This window comes from Leopardus geoffroyi, chromosome E3 (assembly GCF_018350155.1).
Source record: "Leopardus geoffroyi isolate Oge1 chromosome E3, O.geoffroyi_Oge1_pat1.0, whole genome shotgun sequence".
Classification (NCBI taxonomy): domain Eukaryota; kingdom Metazoa; phylum Chordata; class Mammalia; order Carnivora; family Felidae; genus Leopardus; species Leopardus geoffroyi.
The window spans coordinates 13,445,001-13,467,812 of NC_059340.1; the positions used below are offsets into that span (position 1 = coordinate 13,445,001).

Here is a 22,812-nt window from a genome sequence, read left to right on the forward strand (position 1 = left end):
AGACCAGAGCCCATCAGGACCTCCAGGACTCTGTCATATGGGTGACATTTTGTGTGTCTGTGTGTCTGTGTCCTTTTCTCCTCTAAACTAAGTAAGAAAATGATCATTAAATAGAAAAAGCATTTACCAAAAATTTAATATGAAAACAAAAATACTGAAAGTCTTTATCACTCAGACATAGACACTGTTAACGTTTGGTGCATCTTTTTTCCCTTTCTGTATATGTGCTTAGCAATTTCAAAGTCATGTTGTATATGTCAGTAAATGGGTCTTGCTTCTTTAATTGTAGTAGTTACAATAAAAGTAGCACTTCCGTGGATTATTTCCTTCCATCTGGAGAGGTGACTACTATTATCCCTATTTCATTGATCAGAAGAAGACATTGAACCTGAAAGAGGATATGTAATTCACCCAAGAGGACTTTAAGGATTTTATTTTAACTTCCCTGTGACCAAGATCAGTTTTCCATCTGAACAACATTCCTTAGGAACCTTCTTTTTATGGGTGAGCATGATGCTGACGCACAGATCTGGTCCCCAGTTTGGGGATATTTAGGTTCATGAAGCCTGTTTTGGACTGTATTGGACAGAGATTTAGAAATACCTTGGTTCAAATGCCTGGAGCTTCTTACAAGTATGTGACTCTTGGCAACTTACTTAATTCTTCAATTCTCACCTTCTCACTGTAAAATTGGAATTCTAAAACCTACACAGTCGGGTGTGGGGAGGGTGGGGAGGTGTTACAGTGTTAAAGAAGGCAATGTGTATCAAGTGTATCATAGCATATTTCCTTGCTTTTCCTATGTGCTGACATTGGCCATATAAGGTACTTCTGGGTTGTTTCTTAACTGCATGACAAAATTTGTAAACAAATTTCTATAGACATTTTTGCTCCATTTTGGATAAATATATGGCAGAGAAGAGCTGAGCTAACTAGTACGAAAAACGTTGAGGTCCTTGATGCATATCACAGAATCATCTTCCCGGTAGGAAAGAGTCGTTGCTCCAGAAGTGGACGAGTGTCCACCTCACCACAACCACGCCAACATCGCGTATCGGCGTTTACATTTTTTTTCAACAGTGATAGATTAGAAAAAGAAGTACCTTTTTAATCTGCATTTCTTTGATGATTACTGAAGTTGAGCACTTTTTTTCATGTTTATTAGCCGTTTCTATTTCCTCTCCCATGAACTGACCTCTCTGCTTTTGGAAGGAAGAGTGAGTCTCCGAGGGCTAGCTAGAGAAAGAGATGCTCCGGTGATCATTCCCGCAGAGCCCTGGGGCCAAGAGTTGCAGGGGAGAGAATTAAGAGCCTCCCGGGACTGCCAAGTGACTGTGGAACAGCCTCGTTCCTAAACCTGAGTGAGCGTTCTACACAGTCAACCTGCAACCAACATTGGCTCGCTACCTTTTTATTTCCTCTGTTAAGAAATAGTTTGGATTTTTGAGAGGGGCTCTTCGCATTCCACTCAAGCCAGTGCTTATAATTCTTTTCTGGGTAGACGACCAGCATGCCTATTCAGTTTGGGTTTTTTTGCTCGGAGAGTCCCATTGGCCCACAGTGCATCGCTGTAGATCTTGCCTGAGTCTTTTACGATTCCTGCCATCCAGCCAGGGGCTGTGACTGCTCTGTAACCTTCTTAGATTTAAATCTGTTGCTCGCGTTCTCCTCATAGTGTTACAGAGCAGCAGAGCCCATCCATACTGATGTCTTAATATCATTCTCTCCTCCTTGGATTTATAGAGTAAAATAAACCCGCTGCCATAGAAATGCTTATTGATTACTGAAGTACATAATAAAGCGTAAGAATAAAGTAAGACCCAGTAATCGGTCCTATTCCTGGGGGATGACAGTAAACCCTGGCCATGGCAGCCTCTACGGGATGCTTTCTGCTCTGGAGTTAGGAGGCTCCCTTTTAATTAGGAGTCCAAATAGTAAGCAGTGAATGATAGAAACCAGGCAGAAAGAGCACATACTGTATGATTCCATTTATATAAAACTCTAGAAAATATACAAACTAATCTGTAGTGACAGAAAGCAGATCAGTTGGGGGGAGAGTGGTATGGGCAGAGAAGGGAGAGCAGGATTAACAAAGGAGCACGAGGAGACTTCTGAGGGCTGTGGGTGTGTTCACTGTCTTGATTGCGGCGATGGTTTCATGGGTGCGTACATGTGTACAAATGTATCCTATAGTGCCTTTTAAATATGGCTAGTTTATTCCTGTACGTTAGAGCTCAATAAAGCCATTAAAGCCACTTTAAAAAAAAAAAAAAAAAAAAGGAAACGACATAAAGGGACAACCCCTGGGTCATTTTGTGCTAGAAACAAAATGTTCTCTTTTCTTAGGAAACTATATTTTAAGGAATGTTTATGAGGACTTGTAAGACTCCATTTCCCCTTCTTATTTGGACCGATGGGGATTTCAGGAGACTGAATGGTACCATCAAAAAATAAAATAAAAAGGCATTGGTAGGGCAAGAGAGCCCTCTTCTTCCTCAGTCCCCTTTTCCTTTCTTACATCTGCACCTTAAAGGTGGCTTTTTATGTAATTTTTTGGTAGAAACAAAAGAAGCTGAGGCCTCTGGAAAATAACATTAGTTTCCTTCTCACCCTACTCTTTCTGCCATTATATTTCCCCCGCCCAGAGGAGAGGGCCTACAAAGAAGAAATAAAAACTACTCCAAAATGTTGGCAGTCTGAAAGGGGTCAGGGGTTTTCAGCACCAAGAGATGTTTGTTTTTCTTGCATTTTAACTCTTAATTTTTGACACAGTGGGAAACTCCAGCATGGCTGCCATTTAAAATGTAACAATGGCGTGGTGCCCTGATTGCCTCTGTCACGAGGGCATCGTGACGGAAGGCCAGGAGACAAAGCAAATGAGGCCAAAGACAGTGCCTGCTGCTGAGGTGCTGGTCCATTTCTCTGCTTTTGAATGTTTCTTTTCTCTGGCCTCATAAGGAGTCACTCAGGGAGACTGAAGCTGGAATTTGTACAACCTCTCTTCAGTCCCCTTGATTTTAATCAGAAATACACAATTATTCTTTTCCTCCAAATAGAGAAACTCAATCCCCATTTTAAATTCAATTATTGTAATTGCAGCATTCAGAAAAATAGCACATTCATCTTCTAATAAGAGATTGTGGGTACCAAATTACTGCGTATAGTATGTCAAAACAGGAAACTTGAGACTGGCAGACCAGTGGGTGTTTTTATCTTGGCGATTTGTATTTTCTTGCAGACAATTTATAGTAATCCTACCCTTCCTTGTTTATGATTTGTAAGACTAGGTTTTCAAGCCATCCTAAAATAAAGACTGTTTTTAGGTACAATTTAATTTAAAATGCCCATTACGAACATGATGGATTCTAAGAGGGGCGAAAGTGATAGGAAAAGAAAGCGAAATCAGTTTTGGGATCCTGTAGAATGACGGCCCACCATGTCTTTGGATCTTCCTGAACCACCCTCTTACATTTGTAAATCACTTTGTCTCCAGCCATATTTCTAACCCATTAGCTACGCTTTTCACTGTCTTGGATTTTAAACAAACAGAACACAAAGTCTGATGGGTGGGAAGTTGACATTGTGGCCATTATGTCTGTCAGCATGAGAGCACCGCTGTCCCTTTTCCTGTTCAATTCCAGTTGCTTCACGTGGGTTGAAGTGAGTCAAATGTAAAAGGAAATACCTTAGGATTTTGATTTTCCTGATTTTCTTTTTTTTTTTTTATTTTAAAAAGAAAATTTTTTAAACGTTTATTTATTTTTGAGAGAGAGAGAAAGATTCAGAGCACAAGCAGGGGAGGGGCAGAGAGAGAGGGAGACTTAGAATCTGAAGCACGCTCCAGGCTCTGAGCTGTCAGCACAGAGTGTGATGCGGGGCTCGAACCCACGAACCTGGAGATCATGACCTGAGCCAAAGTTGGACGCTTAACTGACTGAGCCACCCAGGTGCCCCGATTTTCCTGATTTTCTTAAAGGAATAACCTTAAAATTGGACTTCTTCAACTGTGTACTGTTATTTTCTTCAGATTTTCTTTTACCTTGAAATTATTTCCATGTCTTTCTTGTACACACACTCAGACACCCATGCTTCCAAACACCTTAGTGTTCTTTCCATCACCCCTGTATATTTCTTTTTTTTTAATGTTTATTTATTTTTGAAAGAGAAAGAGAGAACAAGCGGGGGAAGGGCAGAGAGAGAAAGAGAGAGAGAGAGGGAAGCACAGAATCAGAAGTAGGCTCCAGGCTCTGAGCTGTCAACACAGAGCCCGACGCAGGGCTCAAACCCACAAACTGTGAGATCATGACCTGAGTCAAAGTCAGAGGCTTAACCCACTGAGCCACCCAGGCGACCTCCATCCCCATTTATTTCTTGACTCCTCAATTAAACAGTTCCCATGACACCTTCCTTCAGATTGTTTGCTAACATAATTTATGAATTCATTCTTTCACATATGTTCCTTGAGCACCTTTTACGTGTCAGATTTAGGAAGAATAGAATATAAGCAAACTCTGACCACAGTGTTGAAGATGCTGGAAATCAGCAGTGGACCTCTGGCCAGTGAAGTCAGAGGAAGCTTCCATATATATGGGAGAGAGAACAGGCATTTCCGAGCAGAGTAGTAGTCCGTTGGACTGTTTGCTGGGTGTGACTCCTAAGTGCCAGGCATTTTAGTCCTATTCTCTCAACTACTCCCTGTGTATACAGTTACCAGCGTTAATGCTCTAAGAAGTTTTATCTCTTCCCAAGGTTACTGTCTTTGTTGGTTTTATTAGATCAATCCTTAGGTAGGCCTTGCATATATGTAAATTCTGTGCAAAGGGCTATTCAAGTAGCTCCTAATCCTGATTGGTCAGAATCTCTAGACAGATTCCAAAATGGCTGGCTTCCAAGTTGTACCAGTCATCACCTGTTATTTTCGATATCCATCCTATTTATTTATTTGGCCAGTTTGAATTTGAATGAACATCTCACTAATTACGAAGCCCCTAAGGCGTTACAGCACTCTGCATAACCTACAGGTGTAGACTCCCAGCTCTTAAATCTATGCATTTTACTTTAGTCCCTATACACAGGTTACTGGCTCCTATTCCTGGAATAAATCCAGACCATATCCACCCAAAAGAATGTGCATCGGGAACCTAAAGGAACACTTAGAAAATTGAATCCTAAAGCGTATTTCCTTGTTGGTAAAAATGAACCATACTTCATTTTATTGCACTTCACTTTATTGTGTTTCACAGATACGGTGTTTTACATATATTGAAGGTTTGCGGCAACCCTAAATGGAGCACGTCTTTCGGTGCCATTTTTCCAGTGCCATTTGCTCACTTCATTTATCTGTCGTATTTTGGTTTTTCTCACAGCATTTCAAACATTTTCTTTATTTTTATATTTGGGCTTTTTTTTAAGTTCATTTATTTAGGTAATCTCCACACCCAGCTTGGGGCTTGAACTCACGACCCTGAAATCAAGAGTTGCACACTCTTCTGACCAAGCCAGCTAGGTGCTCCCATTAGTATTACATTGGTAATGGCGATCTGTAATCAGTGATCTTTGGTGTCACTATTGTGATTGTTTTGGGGTGCCACAAACAATCTATCAGACGGCAACCTTGATAGATGAAGGTTGTGTGTGTTCTGACTACTCCACTAACTGGTCTTTCCCCCATCTCTCTCCCTCTCCTTGGGCCTTCCTACTCTCTGAGACATAGTGATTTTGAAATTAGGCCAATTAATATCCCTACAGTGGCCTCTAAATGTTTCCGGAAGAGTTATAAATCTCTCACTTTAAATAAAGAGCTACAGATGATTAAGCTTCGGGAAAACGCATGTCTAAAGCCAAGATAGGCCAAAACCCTTGCACTAAACAGTTAGCCAGGTTGTAAACTCAAAGGAAAAGTTCTTGAAGGAAGTTGAAAGTGCTCTTCTAAGGAACACATGAATGATAGCTGACATAGAGAAAGTTTGAAGGGTGTGGAGAGAAGATCAAACCAACCACAACATCTCCTTAAGACAGAGCCCAATCTAGAGCAAGCTCCTAGCTCTCTTCAATTCTGCGAAGGCTGGGAGAGGTAAGGAAACTGCAGAAGAAAAGTTTAAAGCTAGCAGAGGTCAGTCACGAGGTTTAAGGAGAGGCTGGCTCCATAACATAAATTTTCAAGGTGCAGCAGCAAATGCTGAGTCACAAGCAGTGGCAAATTATCCAGAACATCTAGCTGAGATCATTAATGAAGGTGGCTACACCAAATGATAGACTTTGAACGTAGATGGAGCAGCCTTCTAAGATGCCGTTGAGGAGTTGCGTAGCTAGACAGGAGACGTCAGTGCCTGACTTCAAAGCTTCAAAGGACAGGCCAACTCTCTGGTTAGTGGCTAACACAGCTGGTGACTTTATGTTGAAGCCAGTGTTCATTTACCATTACAAAAATCTTAGGACCCTTAAGAATTTTGCTGAATCTACTCTGCCCGTGCTCTATAAATGGAACAACAAAGGATAGATGACAGCACATCGGTTTACAGATGGTTTACTGAATATTTTAAGCCCACTGTTGAGACCTACTGCTCAGAAAATCAGATTCCCTTCAAAATATGACCGCTCGTTGACAATGCACCTGGTCACGCAAGAGCTCTGATGGAGATGTACGATGAGATTAATGTTATTTCCATGCCTGCTAACACAGCATCCATTCTACAGCCTATGAATCAAGGAGCCATTTCGACTTTCAAGTCCTACTATTTAAGCAATACATTCTGTAAGGCTGTAGCTGCCCTAGGTAGTGTTTTCTCTGTTGGATCTGGGCAAAGTAAATTGAAACCTCTCTGGATAGGATTCACCATTCTCCGTGGCAATAAAGATATTCGTGATTTATAGGAAGAAGCCAAAATATCAACCCTAATGGGAGTTTGGAAGAAGTTGATCCAACCCTCGTGGATGGCGTTGAGGGGTTCAAGACTTCGGGAGGAAGTAGCTGTACGTGTGGTGGGAACAGCAGGCCAACTGGGATCAGAAGTGGGGCCCGCAAATGGGACTTCACGCTGCAGCCTCGTGATCAGACTTGAATGGAAGAGGAGTCGCTCCTTCCAGATGAGCAAAGAAAGTGGTGTCTTGAGATGGGATCTACCCCCGGTGAAGACTCTCTGAAGATTGTTGAAATGACCACAAAGAACGTAGAATATCCCTCAAAAGTAATCAATTAAGCAGCAACAGGGTTTGAGAGGATTGACTCCAGTTTTAAACCAAGTTCTCCTGTGGATGAAATGCTGTCAAACAGCATCACGTGCTACAGAGAAATCATTTGTTCGTGATAGGAAGAGTCTGTTGATGGGGCCAACTTCATTATCGTCTTCTAAGAAATGGCCACAGCCACCACCCTGATCAGTCAGCAGCCATCAACACCGAGGTGATGCCCTCCACCAGCAAGAAGATTAGAAGTGACTGAAAGCTCAGACGATGGCCAACATTTTTTAGCAATAAAGTATTTATTAACTAAGGGTGTGTATGTTGGGGTTTTTTGGACATAGTGCTATTGCACATGTAATAGACTACAGGGTAGTGTAAATGTAACTTTTATATGCACTGGGAAACCAAAAATTTCATTTGACTCACTTTATTTCGATATTCATTTTATTGCAGTGGTGTGGAACCAAGCCTGCAATATCTCCCCAGACATGCCTGTATTTTATCAATGAAATAAAACCATTTGCTATTCTACTTTGAGAGGGAATGATAGTTTCTGTTTGCTTGTCTGTTTGGGTTGTTGTCTCTCTTTCTGTGTAATAGAGTAGTGAGTCTTCAAACACCTCACAAGCGTGATTTCTTGCAGAATATGATCTCCTGTCTGGCAGTAAAATTATAAAGAAATTAAATCTGTGGCACCTGGGTGGCTCAGTTGGTTAAACGTCCGACTTCAGCTCAGGTTATGATCTCACGGATCACAAGTTTGAGCCCCAGCCTGCACACGTGTTCTCTCTCTCAATCTCTCTCTCTCTGTCAAAAATAAACATAAAAAATAGAAATTAAATCCAACCGTTAAACAACTATTGCCGTCTTATTTCTGTGTATGACATAGCATTTCTTTCATGAAGTAGACAGAAAAGGTAAAACTGTTAGTATTTCTCTCTGGCTGCTTTCAAATGTTTGAATTCATTGACTCCTAACTAAAATTCTGTGGAGTATGTATCATTTCCATTGACAGCGTAAAAAACAAGAAAGGTAGGCTCGAAGATGTTTAGTGTCTTTCCCCAGACCACGTGGTTGCTGAGTTAGGGGGATCGGAATTTGAACCTGGCGCCCTTTCCTGAGCCTGGTGCTGTACTAGGCCCTCGTCTGTAGGGAGAGCTGTCTGCAGTGGGGTAGAAATGTGGCCACCTGCTGCAGTCACTGCCGCTTATGGTTATTACAGCCTCTTTCGTTCGGCCCGCCTCCACCCACAGCCCAGCCGTTGATCCGGAAGATGTTTTTCAAGTAGTGTCTTTGTATAGAGCGTGGGAGAGTGAGCAGCGCTAGGTCCTACTTGTTGGGAACATGAACTTTGGAGGACGGGACTGGGTTCAATATTGCCTGTGCCACCGGAAGCCTTAACTTCTCCTCTTGAAAATGGAGGGGCCGTAACACTTCCCTCCCAGGGCCGTTGTCAGAACGCTCTCTTTTAATGACCGGTGGGCTGTAGGCTGGCTCTTCTAGGGGGAAAGGTGCTCTAAGAGAGTTCCCATGGAGAATCCCTACCATGCAGGAGCCATGCTGCAGAGCTAAGATGTGAAATGCACTTCATTTTCAGGAAGCAGGCTTCATTCAGGAAGCCTTCCCCAAAAGAGACAGCTAAGAACTACTCTTCTCCGGCTCCCTTTGCCTGAGGTGGACGCTGTCCCTTTGGCCAGAAATTGAATCACGTAGGTGCCACTTAGCATGGGAAGCAGTGCCTTACAACCTTGGGGGCCGGAAGGAAGAATGGTTTGCAGCACTTTCATCACCTGGGGAAAAAGAACTCAGAGACACAGGCACTTTAAGAAAGATGCTTTTACCTTGAGTGTTGGAGAAAATAGAACAATTACCTATTGAAAGCGAAGTGGATGAAAAAACATCTCTGTTCGTACTACCCTGATCATTTAATCTATTCAGATCCATTGTGCCTTCCTGAAGGTGGTTCAGGCCAGACTGTCTGTTCCTTCCCCACGCTAGGGCACCCGGCGATCCCAACTCGAGACGGATTTCCTACGCCACGAGGAGATTCCTCTAAGGGTTTGTGCTCTGTGTGCAGTATCGGATCCGTACAATAAATAAAAGGAGGGAGGGAGGGGGATCCACAAATCATCAAATCGGTATTAGCATCTTTTAGGGTCCTTAAGACTGCACTAGGCCCTGTGATGATTCCAGGGACAACCAGAGTGCTCTGAGGAGCTCACTCTCTGACAGGGGAGCAAGACTTCTATACATAAAATCAATGAAGGATTGTGTTCTGTTGAAACTACAGCCAGGTAGGTTTCCAGCACCTGGCACACATACTCTTGAGGAAAAAAAAAAAAAAATACTCAGTCTTTGTTGAAGAATGAATGCATGCATGATTTTTGACATCTGTTGAGTGCTTTCTATGGATCAGGCACTGTTCTATGCCTTTTAATGATATATAGAGAGAGATATACATATACATGTATATAGACATATATATAATATTTCATTATTGTATATTTATGAAGGCAAATGCTCTTTTTTTTTTAATTTTTTTTAATGTTTATTCATTTTTGAGACAGAGAGAGACAGAGCATGAATGGGGGAGGGGCAGAGAGAGAGGGAGACACAGAATCGGAAGCAGGCTCCAGGCTCTGAGCCATCAGCCCAGAGCCTGACGCGGGGCTCGAACTCACGAACCGCGAGATCGTGACCTGAGGTGAAGTCGGACGCTCAGCCGACTGAGCCACCCAGGTGCCCCTGAAGGCAAATGCTCTTAACCGTGGGAGTTAGTACTGCCAATAGCCCCATTTGATAGAAAATGAAACTGAGGCACAGAAAGGTTAAGTTACTTGCCTAAGGTCCTACAGAGTGTAAGTGGTAGAGCCAAGACTTGAATCCAGGCAAACTGGCCCCGTGGCCATGTGTGAAAGAGAATAGGATGTGCTTTGCAAGAGCTGGTTGCCATTTTGGTGCAGACGAAGAGCTTCCGGGCTTTGTTATCTGCTCATCTGGCTTTGGCTTCCTCAAGACTGCAAGCTCCCTCCCCCTTTCCAGAACCCAGACCAGCTGGGCCAACCCTGTGCGGTTCTACCCCGCCTGGGCCCCGGCCCCGCCTGCTCTCTCATTTGTAGTTTCTCTCACCGAGCACATTTCTAAAGGAGGACCGCTGCTCCGCTTTAAGGACATACGAATGGCTTGCCCTCACCTGTCAAGCATGATCCTTGTATTTTACCAGGCCCATTATGAACGCAATCTTTCTGTCGAAAATTTGCATACCTCCTTTCTTGAAAAGTAATGACAGCAATTTCTTTCCCTCCGCTCACTTTCTGAGTGTCTCATTTAACGGCACCTGTGAAACCGACAGGCGCAGAGATGAGAAGTGAAAGAGAGCAGTTGATTAAATCATCATCAAGCCGGGCCTCAGAAAGTCAATTCTGCTTGCCGTCTGCAATGATATCCTTTTATCTTAAAGTAATGAGCTATGGCACTTTTGCATCGGGTAATGCGATAAGTTCTATTAGCATGTTCCATTTGCCTCACAAGCAAGGGCAAGTCATTTTAGCTAGCTCATATCACTGCAATCAAAGCAATTGGCTTCCCAGGCAGAGAAGAAAGGGAAAAGGCTCAGGGTGATTTCTATGGATCACAACACAGCGGAAAAAATAGACTCTTGTATTATTTTAACCCGTAACATGCTTTTCCTTTTTACTCATCAGCAAATTGGGGTTTTATTAGCTCACACAGGACTCTGAAAAGAACCAAGGTTTAGTTGAAGCAAACCCAGGGGGCTCAGGCCCCACCCAAAGGAACAAGCAGCTGTGATCTGGAAAGGGAAGATTGCACAGGGGGTCACAAATATAATACTGCCAGCGAACGTAGCTGAGAAGGTCTCCCTGGTAATAATACTGTGGTCTCGTAATAAACTCTTACTTCACACCATCTTCAAAGTCATTTGTAATAGGTCCCCAGGCAGGTACGGATTAATGCTATTGATGACTTAGAATCAGTAAATCAATGGCAAAGAGGCAAAGGATCTGTTGCTTAAGCTTAAAAGAGATCGTTTACAAATCACCCGGCCCTAGACTGTCAGTTTTACCTCTGGACAAGAAACTCATTTTTCTCATGTTGGCAACCACTGAGGCTTGTGGGCTCTGGGCTTTAAGTAAATTTCATCTTTGGGGTTTATGTATGTTTATACTTGGCAAAGTGTGACTTCCTTTCTTCTTAAAGGGGAAAAAAATGCTGAACTCCAAAGATTTGTGAAATACCCACTTCTTCCACATCCAAAAGCCCAACAATATTTTAATGAGCTAGCTGGAAATTTACAACATACAGATTGTTTTATGAAATATAACTGGATTTGAAAGTGACAAAAAGGACCAAAAAGGATAAAAAAAAAAAAAAAAAAAAAAACCATGTTGAATATTAAGTCGTGACCTTTAGAACTTCAGATTTGGACAGCTTGATTTCTGGCTGTGTATTTGTCCTTCTAATGAGTGGTCAGAATGAACCTAGAACACCATAGGCACTTTAAAAGTATTTGTTGAATGAAAATGTGTGATCATCTGAGAGACCCTGAAGGGGGATCAGAAGTGTTCCGCTAGCCCCCTCAGATCACGTTGGCCGTTTGAGGCCTGGCCCATTCAAGCTGAGAACTTGCAAAAATGCCAGGTTCTGAGAACTCCCCATAAGAATAACAGGTCACCAGTACAGAATTCCAGAAGCTTCTGAAGATTTGCTCTCCTCTCTACCTCCAGCACCGCTAAAGATGGGTAGACCTTACATTATTTTCTAATGTGCTCTTTTGGTGACTGTCAGAAGCTTTATTCTCATCTTTTAAGTTACTGTTTGGCAAACAAATCTTTCGATTACGCTTTCACTTTTGTAGAGCTATTTTATTTGATTGGGTATAGTTGTTGTTGAGGCGGAAAGGAAGAGGGCCAGTGGCATCGTTTTACAATCAGTAAGAATACCGTAAACCATTTTCAGGATGAAAATATTCTTTTTTATTTCAAGGTCCCCAATAGCTTTAAATTTCACTTAAAGCCCAAAGTCGATAGGAGAGCAGTGTAAACCTTGTGAAACGAGGGCTTTGTGAGGTGACGGAAGACAGACAACATCAGAGTTGCTGTACGCGGCACAGAATGACTGCGTGTTTTTGCATGTACCAGGAATTGCAGGGATGGGAAGATGATGGTGGGCATGTTTCTAGTCACTGTGCTGCTAGTTTACTTGTTTAAATAAAAAAATAAGTGTCATGTTTTCTCTAGGTGGCTTCTTCTGAAATTGCTTTTAGGTGAGGGATGTCTTTACAGTCTTAGATAAACCGCCTGCCCCAAAGGGAAATCGATTTGTTTTGTCACCAGCAAAGTTAAATTGTACTTGATGTTAGATGCCGTAGTTTACAAGTTGGGGTTCTCCCTCATTTTCCTCTTATTTCCTTTAGGCAGAAAGAAGAATAAAATAACTTTGTTCAGTGATGGTGTTCAGCCCTGACATCTTTGGTGGCAATGATAAATGGATTTGAGATACGAAATAACTGTTCCAGCAAGGTCCATTGAGCAGAATAGAGAGCAATGCCCTCCTCAATGTCATTGTATGTGATATATTCAATGATTGCCACTTTCTGCTTAAGAATGCATTCCATCACGAGGTACCTAGAATTCCATCTTGTTCCTTCATTCCGAATGAGGCGGAGAGATGTCGCAGACCTTGACTTATTTCGATTTGGATCAGCGTCTTAAAACACAGATATTGAGATTCCCAAATGGAAATGAGAAATGTTTGCTTTTGAGGAAGTACAATAAAATCATAGTCATGTCTTGTCTGGGCCTTTTAATGGAAGGTATTTCCTTCTTGGCCCCAACTCTAGGCTCTGCTAATGATTTTAACACTGCCCCCTGTGCTCAAACATACACCCCGCTGAATTAAGCAGTGGAGTTAGTCATTATTTCCTGTACCTTCTTTCTTTGGAATTACTTGTTTTTTCAAAATCATAGTTTCTTATGTAACCTGGAATCAGCCACTGTTTGAAGAATTCTAGAGAAGAATGAGGTGAACTTATCCACGTGAGCACCTTTCATGTCCCAAGACACTATCTCTTACCTACTCAGAGCTAACTCTGTAGTACGGATGTGTCTTGTGGCAAACAGTGAAAATATAATTTTGTAAGAGATGACGACAGAACAATTAATTCTAAGAAGAGTACTGTAATTCTAAGAATTCCTAATTCATATTAGAAGATTCTAAGGGAACTGGGTTTGCAAAGGCAAATTAAACATTTTTAGGTAGAAACTTGGAGAACCAGAATTAATTTACAAAGACAAATTAAATATTTTTAGGTAGGAACTTGGAGAACCAGAATTCCAGGTGGAGGGAACTGAAAAGTGCAAAGATAATAAATCCTGAGGGTGTGACCAGTTGTGCCTGAGTGTGGCAACAACAAGGGGTGTGTTAAGATAGTGCTACTCGGGCGCCTGGGTGGCGCAGTCGGTTAAGCGTCCGACTTCAGCCAGGTCACGATCTCGCGGTCCGTGAGTTCGAGCCCCGCGTCAGGCTCTGGGCTGACGGCTCAGAGCCTGGAGCCTGTTTCTGATTCTGTGTCTCCCTCTCTCTCTGCCCCTCCCCCGTTCATGCTCTGTCTCTCTCTGTCCCAAAAATAAATAAAGGTTGAAAAAAAAATTTAAAAAAAAAAAAAAAAAAAAAAAAAAGATAGTGCTACTCCAAGTGTGGGTGCAGACCCAGGCCACGCCCTGAGTTCTTGGTTAACCGTCTACTGGGGGATCGGCGTGGCAGCTGAGAATAAGCATTTGGAAACTTTAATAGCAATTCAGTAGAGTAATTTCGTATCCCTTAAATCTAATAATAACACACACACACACACACACACACACATGTCTTTGCTTATCTTTTTCATGTTCCTAGCAATTTATTTTTTATTATATTCTACAATGTATTGGAAATTAAAGAAAACAAAACAAAAACAAATGGTCCTTCTCCGCAGAAAGCTTGACATGCACCGTGCTGGAGGAGTGGCTGGGTGTCGGGAGTCAGAGGATCTGTGAAGAGTTTTCCTTGCCGCGGGAAGTGTCCAGACTCTTGGCTGAGACTGCACGTGCAACAGCATTACCAAGAAGATAATGGGGGTGGGATAGATAAGAAGAAGATAATACCAGCGGGAGAGGGGCAGACTTGGGGCAAGCAAACGAGGGCGAGTCTGGATTTAGGTGGATGCTCGGGTCTGAGGTGTTTGCAGGGCTTCGGGAAGGGGATATAGCAAGCAAAAACGTACTTTAGTAACAGTTAACACTTACTGCCTATGCCAGCTCTGTGCTGTGTGTTGTCTGAACCATTTACATGTGTTCACTTGTTCTCTTCTCCCCTTCCTTTGGGGGAAATGCCATTAGTACCCACATTTTACAGATAAGTAAACTGAGATGCAGAGAATTGAAATGATTCTCCCAGAGTCACATAGCCGGCAGGTGGTAGGCATAGAGATGTTTTAGTCTCAATATATAAATGGTAGACAGAACTAGGGGACTCTAAGGGCTCTCCAGGAAATCACAGAGAAACAGTAGAACTGCAGATTCAACTCTGGGGGGACAGTGAAATTAAGGGATTTGCAGAGAAGGAAGAGCCATGAGGAGATACTAGGGAAGAGCAGTATTGGTGAATGTGTACAAGGGGAAAATGCCAGTATGTTCAGTCGAAACAATCTGAATAGCAGCACGAGGGAATTTCCTTACTAGGTTATTTACAATCCATACAGTGGATTGCAGCGCAGCCTTTTATACACACACACACACACACACACACACACACACACACACTTATTTTTAGGTTTATTTATTTATTTATGGGGGTGGGGAGGGACAGAGAGAGAGGGAGAGAGAATCCCCAGCGGGCTCTGTGCAGTCAGCATGGGGCTCGATCGCACAAACTGCGAGATCACCACCTGAGCCGAAATCAAGAGTCAGACGCTTAACCGACTGAGCCATCCAGCTGCCCCGCAGCGCAGCCTTTAAAAAAAAAAAAAAAAAAAAAAAAAGTGATGTGACAGGGTAAATTTGACTCATTGAAGAAAATATTTGACACGTTATATGAAAACAAAGAAGGGTACAAGTAGTAGGAATTCATTTTCATTTCTTCAAATGTGTATGTGAGGGATGGAGGAAAGACTGGAAAGAATTCTACAGACGTATTAGCTGTTTACCTATGGGCAGCAGGTTCGTGGGTGATTTTTAAATTCCGTTCAATAAAATATGCATTAATTTGTAAAAGGAGAAAATACTGGGTGGGTGGGTGCGTGGGTGGGTCGAAGTGTTTAAAGGGTGGGACTTAGTGCAAAAGGGAGAGTTGCCCCCAGAAGACTCACTTCTAATTTGTGAAACCAGAGGGAACAGATGGTGAAGTTGAGCCAGTCACCGGAAGTGCTGTGCTCAGGCACTAGGCCCTTTCTGAGTTCTGCCTTTGAGGCATGTGGCTTGGATTTCATGCTCCTGTCTCCCTCTTTTGTCTGTGCGGGTTTGGCTCACATGTGTGTCTAAAGGCTCAGTGACCAAGAATTCTCTCCCATCTGGGGGGTAAGGCCCCCTTGTTCCTTTTCATTTCTTGCTTTTAAAACGGACGAAAATATTTCCAGCGTTTCACAAAGGGCTTTGAAGTCTAGTCATGGGGAGTACTCTGTCACCTCAAGCTGGTTGTTAGCGTGCAACCTGTTTGCTAATAAACCAATGCGGGACCCTGGTGTCAAAATGCTTAAAATGGTCAAATCAGCGGGGACTCTGTTTCTGCATTCGACATGCCTTTCCCATTTTCCAGCCTCATGCAGAACATACACCTGAATCAGGAGGTGGCTCGGCGTGAACTCTTGTAAATTGGAGTGTGTATCTAGGGATTGGGGAGCAGACACTTCTTCTTTTAACCTTTCAAGACCAGGAATCATTTGGCCCCAAATCCACAATGTACTGAACCTGGGGTGTAAAAGCCGTACAGTGTATTAAATGTGAATTTGAGCCCATGAATTCTGCCCACACTGACTCTATAAAACAGCCTCTCCTTTTCATAAAGCCGGCCCATAAACGGCTGCCAGCGAAGCAGAAAGACTCCTTAGGACTGTGGCTCGCGTTCCGTCTGGGGTTGTCAACAAACCCCCTTTATGAGTGGAATAGACCTCTTGTATGTGTCGAACTTCTGGCTCTTTACAGAGTGTGTCAGGAGCCAGGCTAGGCAAGCGTTAGGCGCTGTTTGCTGAGTGCATTTATTGCCTTTGCATAATTTATGAGCTGGAGGGGTTGACCATCATCCGTCTCTGCCAGGGGCTGGCACTCGAGGCTCCGGAGAGCGGAGCTGTAAATTGGATGGTGCGCTCCTGCTGAGCTCACGGCAAAGTCCTCGGGTCAGTATGGGAATTTAATACCAGAAATGGAACTGTTTTCTCAGCGCACCATGTGGGCCCCAGTGCAGCAGAGACTGTTTTGGCAGACTCTGCGACCGGCCTTGTCGAGGAGCTGTCACTCACCCGGCATGTTGTGTGGGGAGCCTGAGCATTTTTAATCGGCTTGGCATCCGTGCTGCTTCCATAATGGATACCAGTAGGTCTCAGTTCTTCACCATATGCTTAACTCTGGAGACAAGGTGCTTCTGGGTATATCAGTAATTACTTGATGCAGAATTAAGTGGACCTTGAAATTAGAACTGGACTGTTGGAAAGCAGAAAGCTTAACACTTTGATAGAAATAACCATTCCCAGGGACATACCGCTGTTAGGATCGGTAGGGGTGGGGGCTGGGCACGGACAGCGGTAGTTCCTTTCCAGGCTCCCCACTCCTTCTTCCCCCTGCACACCAGTCCTTGGGGACATGGGCAAGTGCCATGCCACAGCCTTCAGCTGTCACTGATTGCCTCGCGAGGCGAGCTGGGATCATCTGGGGAGAGGAGTCTGCCTGGCAAAATACGCTTCTCTCTTCCACGCCCTCCTGAATGATGCCTTGTCACTCTTGAAATTGCGCCCGTAACTTAGGAACCCCAACGAAAGCCTAAGCAAAGGCAGTGGAAAAGTCACACAATCAGGAGAACAGAACCTCATCTGTCTGTTGTTCTAGGCCTTCAAAGTCTTCATCTAGCCTCTCTTGACTTATCAGAATAGAGAAATTACTCATCAGGCAAAAGGAAGTTTAGACCTTCTCAGTTTGGAAGCCTGGTTGAAAACAGTGCAGTCGTACTTGGTTAAAGCACGGTCACTAAAACTCTGATAACCCTATGGCATTGAGGAGCCGGCGAGGACAGTGGAAGGTTAGAGCCCTCCAGTCTGTAAGTTTGTGCTGTGAGTTCCTAAATACCTACAGTACAGAGTGTAAGCTACAAAGAGGAAGCAGTCCCCAAGTTATGTCTTATAATAGCACGCTGTCCATTCGGATGGAGTTTTTGTTACTTTCGATGGAAAGCCCTCTAATGGTGGTTTTTAAACAATAAGGTAACTTACTGTTACCTGAACAAAAATGTCCAGAGGCAGGCTGCTCTTAGGTTGGTTCAAGTGGCCCCATTGTGCCAGGCCATTTCTTGGCCCCACTCTCTTGTTTTAGTACTTAGGCTTTTTGCCTCATTTTTGCAAAGTCGCTACTACAGATCCAGACGTCACATCCTCGTTCAGTCGTGTTCAGAGGCAAGAGGCAAGTGCTTCTTGCTTTTCTTCTTTTTTGAGGAGAAAAAATTTTTTTCAGAACCCTCAGCAGACATTTCCTCAAGTCTCAGCCAACGGTGTGTCTTATGGCCACCCTTAGCTATAAGCAAAGTTGGAAAAGAGAGACTATCTGGCCTTTTCAGTCTCAAAATGTCAGAAGCTACAGACTAGGGGAAAGGGGCTTGCAAATGACTATGGGTATCCAGCCAGTAGTGACTGCTGTATAGGCAAATTTATTTTCTGTTTCTGTTCATAGCTACATCAACTCCCATGTCCAGGTGGCCACACTAAAAACCTTGGCATCATCCGAGACTCGTCCCTCTTCCTTGCTTCTCGCATCCATGTGTTACCACGTCCTATTGGTTCTGCCTTCAGAACTACTCTGCCATCTGTTCCTCCCTTTCTTAAACCATGCGTCATGCTGGTTTAGACAGTGTTGTAAGGGTTGCCAAACTGGTCACCTGTGACCAGTGTCTTCTTCCCAACCCCAGCTCATGGTCTCTCCTCTGCCCCGTCGGAAGAGTCATCCTAATGGACTATAGCTCTCATCACACCACACCTCTGCTCAGTGTTAGTGTTATAGCTTTCCCTCTGCTGCTAAACTGAAAGCTACCTTAGGGTCAGTCCTGCGTCCTGCTTGGTTGAGTATCTGTCTGGCTTAGCAGTGCTCATCAAGGACTTTTGAGTGAATGAATGAATATTTTTATCCGTTGCACATTTACTGTGACAGAATGCATCCCCCCCCCTTTTGAAATCAAATGGGTAACAAACACTCTTGGTTTAAAAAGAAAATGTGGTTTTATTTTTCCCCCCTTTGCCTCTAATGAAGAAGCCCAAGTTTTGAGTTAACTCTCGTTCTTTGCTTATCCCAAACTTAGCTGACCAGTTGGAATTTGGGGTCAGTTAGCTACAATGTGACTCTACTGTCTTAAAACAGATTTCTTTGCCCATATTGCTGATTTATTTCCCTGACCTCTTCTTATCATTGGTGTGTTTTTTATAGGGAATATTCCCTCTTTTCTCTGGGCCTCTAAGCCACAGAAAAGGCAGCCATTACAAACTGGTGAGCTCTGCCCACTGTGTTTCTTCCAAAGTCCAAATGAGCAAATACAGTGTCCGGAGGCTTACCTCTTTTCCTGTGCAAAAGCACCGGGAGAGATACAACCATTCACATTAGCTGAAGGTAGAAGGTCTCCATTAAGATATCAATTTGCTCCGAATCCCAGTGAATGACCTTGATGCACCTTAGTCCTGAGGCCGGATTGGCTCCTTGATGGGCATCCCCTCTCCCGTGCAGTGGGGGTGCTCACCATTGTGATCCAGCACCTTGCCAGACTGACCACAGGAAGAGGCACAGAGCGCAGGCGTCGAATGAAATCAACAGAGCAACTTCACAGCATTTCGCTTCTGATTCTGTTTATCATCGTTTGAACTGAAGAAACTCTGTACAGCTTAGGCAGCATTTTTTTATTTCCTCTATTTGTCTTTCCTCTTTTTTTTTTTTTCTGTATCAAAAATAAAAATGTACTCAATTTTTTCACTAACCCTTATTCTCTTATCTTTCTTTTCAGTGTGACAGCGACAGTGACCAGGAAGAGAAGGTAAGATCCCCCCGCCCCGCCCCACCATTGTGGGCAGAGTCGAGCACCGTGGTTCTCGCACACGGTCACAGGGTGGTGGGATACCAGCCTGCTATTGACCGTACCTTTTCTGCAAAGACCAGCTTTATTTACACAGCGATGTTTCCTGTGATAAGAAATAATGTATTTAATATGTGAGGCCCACTGTTTTTAAACACACCCGTTAATATTGGATATATCGTCATCAGGTTTTCACTTTTACAGATTTTAAAAGAGGAAACCATTTTAATAGCCATCTGATTTTTCTTTTTGAATCCTCGGTTAGAACATTAAACTTGCTAGCCTGCATTTGTAATGTCATTTCTTCATTTCTTTTACTGACCTCTATGCTTCTTCTCGCCTTACTGTACATATTGGCCTTCTTGATGGAAATGTGAATGGTGTGTTTCTCGGAATCTTACCGTGGGACGAGGGGTGGGCAGGGCAAGGCAGGTGGGAACTGCTATCTTCCCGCCCAGGTGGACGGCCAGGTGGGAGGGCGGTTCTTCCCGCAGGTACCCGCTCTGTGTGGAGGCTGATGGCCGCCAGCCTCTGTGCATCCAGTTCAACATGGATCCGGAAAAGGAGCTCAGTTGTTGAGCTTCCAGAAGATTGGATCACAGCCCGGTAAAGTGAACTTTCTGTGCTTGAAGCAAAGGGATTATTTGTCCGTTTGGTCTTTCTTTCTAGCTGTCCCCACCCCTCAGTCAAATTTCTTGCTAATTTCATTCCTCCCTTATGAACCTCATCAAGAGTTACCCGAACGTCATGGTTTCTATATTGCTCGGCCTCAGAGGGATGGGACCTCCCCGGTTTCCGGGTCTGTCCTGTGGAGCTGGCGTTCTTGAGCCCCATTCTGTGCCTTTCACCTCCTATGTGCCTGTGGATTTCACTCAGAATCCCGCAGTTCGTGTTTGGCGGGATCTTCCCAACAGGCCCAGAATTTTCCCTCCTTCTCTGCTGCCAGCCTCCAAGAGAGATCTAAAGGCTCTGGTTCTGTACTGTTGTTAATTTGAATTCAGCATATGTAGCCTGTTATAAAATGCGAGACATCATCATTTGAGCAGGTCAAGCATATTCAGATGAAGACAAATGGTGCTTATTTGATTTCCTTAAAATCAGGAAATGAAAAAAGTGCTCTCTGGAGAAATCATGTTCTGCCTGACTTGGATGATAGACCAATGCATGTCCCCTAGATAAGAACAGGCTCTCGCCTTGAGGTTTTTATCTCTGAAGGACGGCCAGGACTGTCAGCTTGCTGACATGTGCATTATCCATGTCATTTTAAACAAAGTGACCTATGGAAGGGTGCGCTGTGCTGTGACATGGTAATGGGCTGTTGGATGACAGTGAAAGTACACACTGCAAAGGGGGCTGTGGATTATTCTTTTGTTTAACTGACAAGTAGGAGCTTCCTTCCTCCAGCCCCTGGGAGTCTCAGCTCCTTGCAAGCCGGGCCCCTGGTGTCTCAGGCAACCGGCGTGCAGTGGGTGCCAGAGGCGCATGGGCAGCAGTAGAGGCTCAGTGTCCGAGGCGCGTCTGCTGGTCCTGGAGCCATCCTGGCCACATTCCCACCTGGCAGTCGTCACGTCGTTCTGTCGGGCGTCACAGGAGCTAGAGAGGGATTGGTGCTTTCTGGCCGTTCCGGGGGATCTTTTACAGGTGACGGTTGATCTCTCTTTTCAAGCTGGTGGCACTTCTCCAAGAGGATGAGCCTTGTTCTGGATTTCACTTCCAAGGGGACATTCTTTCTTTAAAAGGCAGTGTGACATCCCAAAGTGTCACTGGTCCCCAGCAGTGGGAGAAGGTGATAAGGTTTGTCCGGTGTTGCATCACATGCAGGTGTCTGGGTCAGCGGTCTCAACCTCGAATGCACATCCGAATCATCCGGGGATGGGGGTGGGGGGCTGTAAAAATCCTGATGCCTGGGCCTCATCCCAGATCACTTAGCTCAGAATCTCTGGAGGTGCCTAGCAGTACTTGTCCAGATGATCACCTAGCTCTGGTAGAGCTGTCTGTGGTTTTCGGAGTGTCCTGGGGGCCACGGTGTTTCCTACACACTGACCGCATCCCAACGAGTCCTTCCCCAGGACCCGAATCCCCGTGTCCTTGCCGCCCCGGTTCCCAACACTGAGCGCGGGAAGCAGCGAAGCATCTGAGCAGAGCAGTGGCGGTGGGAAGGGAGCAGGGCCCACCGCTCCGAGTCAGGGACGACTCCAGGGCAACGAAGGAGAATAAGGAGATGTTTATAGCAGGTGCACGAGAGGGGTGACGACTGGGGAGGGGAGAGCCATTAGGAGTGTTCCTCGGACCCGCCGCCCCCGGGGGCTCTGCCTGTGGCCTGCTGTGGCCCTGCAGGCCCTCCTCCTGGCAGGGAGCCGCTCCCTGCCCTCACTCCCATCATCTGTCCCTGCCCCGCCACGCGCCACCCTGCGTTCCTCCAGAGGGCTCCCGGCAGGAGCAATCAAGACTGTAATCGCAGCCGTGCCTGCTTGGCTCTGTTACAGTTCAGACTGTCAGGCTTCCCCTTTTGGACTGAGATTGTCTGGTGTTTATCACCGACTTCAGCACCATCCTCCCAGACTTGTGCTGCGTGCCGAAGCCCCGGCCCCTGGCAGCCTCCTCTGTGCCTGAGCCTCTTGGCTGGGCCCCCCTCGGAGCCCCAGAGCTAACCGAGGCTGCTTTCATGTGCTGCTGGGAGGATTCGCATTCAAATCTGAATTGCTAATGGGGGGAAAGATGCCACTCAGTGTCCTGGGATCCCTTCAGCAGCCTCACCAGGGATGCTGTTGGAGGCAAAAGTGAGACTTGTAGGGACCCACTGGGATTTCTCTCCGGAAGACCTGTCATTCTCTTACTCCACGGGGATCTGCAGAACCGGCGGTCTAAAATTAGGGTACTGTATTTCACACAGCTGACTGAATTAAGATAAACTCTGCTTTCCTCTGATACGAAGCTGTAATTTATAAAATGATACCCTTACTAATTAATGTGGAAGTGACTGGGAAAGGAGCGAAAAAAGCAGAGCTCCCCACGCGTGCAGGAGACGCACTTGTGCACGGAAAAGGCTCTGATGAGACACTGAGCAAAAAAGCACCTCTCAACGCCCCCTCCCAGCCGCGCGGGGTACGTTTCACACTAGTGCCAGAGAACCTGGAGGACTTGGCCAGGGTCGGCGTTGGGCGGGAGTGAGAGAAGGCTATGGACGGTCCACATCCTAGATGTGGGATTTTTCTGTGTCGTAGTTAGTGTAAAGCAAGGAGGAAGCGCTTTGCACCTTAATCACCCAAATGAAGCAATTATCCCAGGCTCCCATTCGAAATGAATTGCTATCATGAGAAC

The 22,812-nt window shown here is 44.7% G+C and overlaps 1 protein-coding gene across 7 annotated transcripts in view; it reads left to right on the plus strand.

Moving 5' to 3' along the window:
- The window catches only part of AUTS2 (activator of transcription and developmental regulator AUTS2), a 1,121,759-nt gene that overhangs the window by 776,681 nt on the left and 322,266 nt on the right, over nucleotides 1–22,812 (plus strand). For all 7 annotated transcript variants that reach the window (XM_045461461.1, XM_045461460.1, XM_045461463.1 and 4 more), the window contains one exon: nucleotides 19,423–19,452. In XM_045461461.1, coding sequence (XP_045317417.1) covers nucleotides 19,423–19,452 — 30 coding nt within the window. The remainder of the gene's footprint in view (nucleotides 1–19,422; nucleotides 19,453–22,812) is intronic.